Genomic DNA, 6,630 nt, shown 5'->3' on the forward strand with positions numbered 1-6,630 from the left:
TTGAGATCAAAAGGCATAACTATTGATTTAGTTAGGTTTTGAAGGTTTAAACTCCATATTTCAATATGATTATAACAACATTTAGGCTCCATTTGTTTTGTGAAAAATATTTTTTAAAAATTTTATTTATTTTATTTATATTTTTTAGCATTTAGAGCACTAAAAAATGAATTAACGGAAAATATTTTTCTAATTAAATGTAAAACTAAACTATTTTTAATGAAAATAAATTTTAATAATCTTATTAATATGAAAACAATTTTACATGAATAACATTTATATACCATTAACTTAATATCATAATCAAATATTAAAAAATATTTTTATAAAAATATTTTCTTAAAAATTAATTTTCATAAAAAATATTTTTTATATATAAAAATTATTTTTTACTAAGCAACATAATAAGAAAGTGAGTTGAGGTATATTAAATACGGCAATGGGGTTTTGTTCATATATAGGACTCCAATCACATCCAAAAAATAGGGAAAATGGGCAACGTCATCTGCACATTAACTTTTTTTCCTTTTTTAATGGATAATCTAAAATTAAAATTTTATGTAAATGAAAAATATATTCCTTTCATCTACAAAGATAACTTTATTTTTTTACATAAATTAAGAAAATATAATTAATATAGATAAAATAATTTCTTTTGTCTTTTCCTAATACATCATTCAGTTATATCACTCCAATAAAAATTAGATAATTTATGTTAATAAATTATTATTATTAGAATTAATAAATTTTATTTTTTAAGAATATATTAATAAATTAATAAATTAATTTTTATTTAAAAATTTATAATTTAATTCAAATAAAAAAATAAATATATTTTCACGAAAGGAAGAGAGTATTTATCATTACTCTAACTCTATCCGCTACAAATAAGTATCATTCTTTTGTAGTGGAAAAGAATTGGCAGAGATGATTCCGTCTCATCAGCATTTGGCAAATAATAAATAAGCCATTTTAAAAGATCAACAGAATGAATAAATACAAAACAGGTGATGGCTATACCAGTAACTATGGCTAGGAAATTAACAAAAGCCTACCTATCACTGATAAACTTGTTTTTATTCCATGTGGGTGAAAGCTATGTGAGAGTTTATGATGAGATTATAATTATTAAAAATAAAAATTAAAAAAAAAAAAAAAACCTCAATTGGAACACTCACCAGAATTCATCTGCTTAATCAATAATCATCTGCCAGGAGAACATTAAATTGAATTTCATTTTCTATTAGCAAAAAACTTATTGAACCTGAAGCATGATTTTTTAGACTCTCATATCCGCTACAAATAAATAAATATAGTAAAGAAGATTTGAACTAAATTGACTTAAAGCTATTTTAACTGAAGCAACTCAAAGCTCAATGGCTAAACATTATTGGTGATCTTTCATACTCATTGAGTTTCACATGGTATATGAGCAAATCATAAGCAGTGTCACAACAACAAAGTCAAACCAACATATCAACCTTGGCCAATCAAAGAATTTCACAATTTTGGAAAGTTGAGAATTTGTCATCAAAGAATCATCTAAATTTAAGAAGAAGATTATTAAGCTTAAGTACATATATAACAATCAATTTTATTTATTTATAACTGGAGCTATAGCCCCAAAATTACAGTAAACAATTAAGAAAAACACTGCTAAGATCATGCAGAATCTAAGACAAGGACCAACATTCAATTTTACAATAATCATCTAGCCCTCATGTTTTATTTTTAATTTGTTTTATTTTTATTTTTTATTTAACAAAAGAAAAATAGTACTGCATACTTTACGCAAAGACAAGCATAAATATAGAAATACTTTTCATACTTTCCCCACTAAATTCTAATCGAAGCAAGTGCTTTTTCAAGGTCCTTGGCCTTCCTGCCAAAGTATTCAGCCACTGTCACAGAGCGGTATAGAGGAATTTGGCCAAAACTCAAACCCAGAGGATCTAGATTGAAATCAGCAGGCGGGGAATAGAAGAAAGCCACAGAAAACCTTTGTTTAGCCTCTTTCATCACCACACGATGAACAACACTTGGAAACCTAGCATTTGAGAGGATGTGTAAGAGATCACCAACGTTCACTACAAGTGCCCCAGTGACTGGTTGTACAAAACCCCATCCAACTCCTTCTTTGAATATTTGTAGGCCGCTGATCCTCTGGTGCAGTATGGTGAAGAGGGAATTGTCTGTGTGAGGAGCTAGACCAATGGCTCGATTGGGGTCTGGGCACAATGGATAAGAGTTCAGCTGCAAAGCAGTGCTGGCAACTTCAGGTGAACCAAGCCACTTCATTTCTTCTTCTGACACGGCTAAGTACTCCAGAATATTATGCATTATTGTTATGGCTAGCTCCTCCATTTTCTTTTGTCCGTCCACCATTATGTCACTGCTTATATGGTCGTTTTCGAAACAAAAACATATTAATTAATTAGGAGAATTAATTTTAGCTTAATTTCTTTAGCTCCACACCTAGTTTATTTGTTTATTGGGTCATGTCTACTAAGCCACTACCCTCCCCAGGTGATAAGGGTGCACTCTTCCACATTAACTTATAGCATTTCTTATAAATAACTTTGAAGTGCTTCCTAACCGAGTGATATTACTTTTGAATAAATAACTAATAAACACAATCACTCATTTTTCAGAAAAAAGATTGCTATAAAAGAAAGTTTTTACTAAATATTAGTGAGTATTGGTGGTCGCCAGTTGCTTATTCATAACTAATATAAATTCATGGAAAAAGGTATTTAATTTGAAGGTTATATATATATATATATATATATATATATATGCAGGACGCAAATTAAATGAAGTAGCTTTACCCATTTCCCTACGTGCATGGAAGTGCATGGACTTACCAAAATTTCTGATAGTCATTGGGCCATAGTTCTCTGGCATGATCCAAAGGAGAACCAATGATAGTGAACCCTTCATGCCACATAAACTTGTTGAAAAACGACGATATTCGAGCTAAGCCGTATCCGGTGACTCCACCAGGAGACCTTAAGGCCTTGAGCTTTTGTGTAGTCGGAAGAGAGAAAAGCTGACGAGCCTCAGACTCAACTTCATCGAGTAGGTTCAATGGAATATCATGGTTCACAACTTGGAATACACCCCATGTCTCACATGCATGTCCTATTAGCTTAGCTGCATCTGGGTCCTTGAGGTCAATCGTGGGTATAGATAACCAGTCATTGGACTCAAAGCCATCGGAGATAGGCCAAGCATGAGAATCAGGCACAGTAACGACAGAATCAAAGTCTAAAGGGATGATATCGTCGACTTTGAGAGGATATTGTGCGTAGACTTCAGAGAGAGTGCTCATGGTATATAGCTATGATGACTACCTAGCAAGCAAGCAAATCCAATAAAAGATAGGAAAATAAAAGCAAAAAGAAAAAAAAGGTTTTCTTAGTATTAGATTTGGTAGATTAATTATAAACAAATAAGCAAGATTAGGGTTAAGATGATACCGTTTGAAGAGGGTGACTGTTTGGACAGAGAAATGTCTGTATGTGAATTTAGAAGGATGTATGGAGAGGGGAATGTTGTTTTTTCCTTTTGCTTTTATAGAGGGAAATTTTTATCTAGGCCTATCTTTTATAAATCTAAGATATAAATATATCAAATTCACCTAGTTAATGTCTTAACATGTATTTTATATTTTGAGCCTGTGCTTATCTCTTCTCGTATATATAAGAGATAAACAGATAAGATTCACCTATTTGATGTATTATCATCCATTTTGCTAAACCAAATCCAGCTAAGAAAAATTCTTAATATGAAATTTTTCAACAGCATAAATGGCTTTCATATGCTCACTTTTTGAGGCATGTAAATTTTATACCTCTGTTGTTGGTCAATTACATGTGGATTAAAGAAACCTTAGTTATTAAATAAATAATTTTTTTAATAACAACTAATATAACTTATGTTTATAAAGATATAAAAATATATACTATTTAGTTTTAAATTTTGAAATAGTTTATTAATAAATTATTTTCTATTATTTTTTTACAATAATAATAAAAGGATAAACAAACCTCATGATGATTTTAAAATATCATTAAAATTTTTAGATTTTAAATATAAGAAATGATTTTAACAATAAATGTTTAAGTTTTATAAATAATTTTTAGTGACTAATTGTTTAATTTTAAATTAATATAGTATAAAATGATGAGTAAAGTTTTATAATGCCAAAATTGCAAAGTTAAGAATTTTAAAATTCTTAATAGTAGTAAAAAGAATTTTAAACAACTATTTTTTTATATGAAATAAGATATAGTATTTAAAATTAAAAAAAAAATAGATAAAAAATTAATATTTAATATAATAAAGTAATTTTTATATAAAAAATGCAAAAATAAAGACGAAAAAAACTGTCATGATAAAGATAAAAAAGACTACGTCATATGGCGATATTTCAAGCAAGCTTATTGAGTTAAGTGCCTTACTCTTGTAAAGTCATTTTTAAGATTCAGCTTTAATGTATGTATAAATAAGTATTTTTTATATTTTATATTTTCACAATCATATCATAAAATTTTGTTAATGTAAAAATTTGTGTTAATTATAATTACATTTTATGTCACATGGCAATATTTTAAGCAAACTTATCTTGTGAATCCACTTTTAAGGTTCAACTTTAATATATGTATAAACATATATTGTTTTATATTTTATATTTTCATAATCACATTACAAAATTTAGTTTTTGACAAGTGTTAATAAATAAATAAGTCAATTAATTATATATTCAAATTGTGCAAAAAAGAAATTATATAGGATGCCGTTACTGTAATTTCGAACTCTTATGAAAATAAGTTTAACTATTAAATTAAGTATTTGTATCTAAATTTATGCACTCTTTATACACACTTAATTATGTACATATATTGATATAAATATTTAATTATATATTTTAATATAAATATTTAAGTTAACAGTTATTATTCATTCCAATATTAAATCAAATTTATATTAGATCCATCCAATTATATATTCAGTCTGACCATTAGTGATCTGCTTGGAAAAATACACATCTATATTAGGCTATACCTAAGAAAAAAAAATGTGTGGATTTGTGGAAATTAATTGGATATTAATGTTGCTTCTTTTTTAAGTTGATGAAAATCCAAGCAGCAGATATCAAGAGAGCCAAATAAGGGTAAATTTATTAGGAGATCTCAGCAATTTTCCTTATTTAACATGTATATGCATAATTAATTTTTAATATTGGCATAATTGGCACAAAATTATTCTAAACTTGCCTCATATATTTCCCTATATTTGGTTAACTTATCCATTTGTAAAGTAAATAGAAATGAAATTTTAATGTGGTAAATATATGGATGAATTTCCTTTTCCAATCATAAGCTATTTAATGAAAAATAAGGTATAATTAAAGAAATAAACTCTACAATGGTAATAATCTGTTAAATAAGTTAAAAAAAATACTACTTAATTAAAAATTTTAGATAAAATAATTTTTCCTATAATAAAAATAAAAAATAATTAAAAAATAAATTAATATGAATAAGATAAGTAAATAATATAATAAAGTTTTTAGCAAATCTAATTAATTTTCTATAATGATTTGACTTTTTTTCCTTTATGTGCATTTTGCAATAATAATAATAATAATTTATTAGATTGATTGTATAAATATACTTTAGTCTGTTAAAATTTATTTATTCCTTTTAATAACAATTTTGGGAACTTAATAATTTAGAAATATGAAAAAAAAATTAAGATTTTTTTAATATCAATTAGGATAAAAGCTCATCGAATAATATTTTTTTAAACTTAAATAATTATATATTTTATAAAATACTTAAATGCTTTTTATAATTACAATTATTTAAATGTAAAATAAACTTTTATAATTATTTACATCTAAAGCTTATAACCATTTAAATATAAATTATTTAAAAGTACTTAAATATATTTTTGCAATTATGCATCTAAATTTTAAATTAATTCTGAAAAGTTATAGAAGAAAGTTTATTTTTCATTTTCATTTTAAATTAATTTTTCAAACAATTAATTTAAATGAAATTTTAATTTAAAATATAGTTTTTGAAAATTTTTATAAATTATATCTTTTAATTATTTTTGTATGATTATATATTGTCAAAATAAATTATACTAGATCATATAAAAATTAAATATTTTGTATAATTTTTTCAAAAATATTGTCAAACTAATGTTAATAAATATTTATTTATTAAAAAATATTGCCATAAAAATATAATTTTTTACAAAAGTATAGATCATAATCTGATAATGCTTAATTAACTTTTGAGCTTAACTATTTTTTACTATTTGAAAAGTGTATTATTACACTACAAGAAATGAAAAAAAAAATGCCGACTAAAATTACCTACCATCTTGAGTAAAATTTAATTGATAATTTTGATTATCGATCAAATTTGGATTTTCCAGAAATGAGACTGTAGGTAAAAATTATTGTCCATATTTATGTTGGCCAGTAATTTTTCCGTACCACAAAATTGGTAAGTAATTGGTTGATCAATTGTCGATATTATTATAGTCCAGCTGGTAGGGACAAGAGTGTAATACTCTTACTTAAAGTCTTCGAAATATATGTCCGAATGTATG

General features: G+C 25.6%; 1 protein-coding gene across 1 annotated transcript; it reads right to left on the bottom strand.

Annotated features, from left to right (window-relative positions):
• Positions 1 to 1,836: 1,836 nt before the first annotated feature.
• Positions 1,837 to 3,331, bottom strand: LOC131179068 (gibberellin 3-beta-dioxygenase 1-like). The gene is made up of 2 exons (XM_058144771.1): positions 2,865 to 3,331; positions 1,837 to 2,392 (listed from the first exon to the last, which is right to left on the bottom strand). The coding sequence occupies exons 1-2, from the start codon at positions 3,329 to 3,331 to the stop codon at positions 1,837 to 1,839; spliced, it is 1,023 nt and encodes a 340-aa protein (XP_058000754.1).
• Between the last annotated feature and the right edge of the window lie 3,299 nt (positions 3,332 to 6,630).

This window comes from Hevea brasiliensis, chromosome 4 (assembly GCF_030052815.1).
Source record: "Hevea brasiliensis isolate MT/VB/25A 57/8 chromosome 4, ASM3005281v1, whole genome shotgun sequence".
Taxonomy (NCBI): Eukaryota; Viridiplantae; Streptophyta; class Magnoliopsida; order Malpighiales; family Euphorbiaceae; genus Hevea; species Hevea brasiliensis.

Excerpts from the sequence above, each read along its gene's own strand:
- LOC131179068 (XM_058144771.1), bottom strand. The coding sequence starts at position 3,331 with ATGAGCACTCTCTCTGAAGTCTACGCACAATATCCTCTCAAAGTCGAC. Across the intron at positions 2,393-2,864 it reads AATGACTATCAGAAATTTTG|TGACATAATGGTGGACGGAC; the intron begins GTAAGTCCATGC and ends CCATATAAGCAG.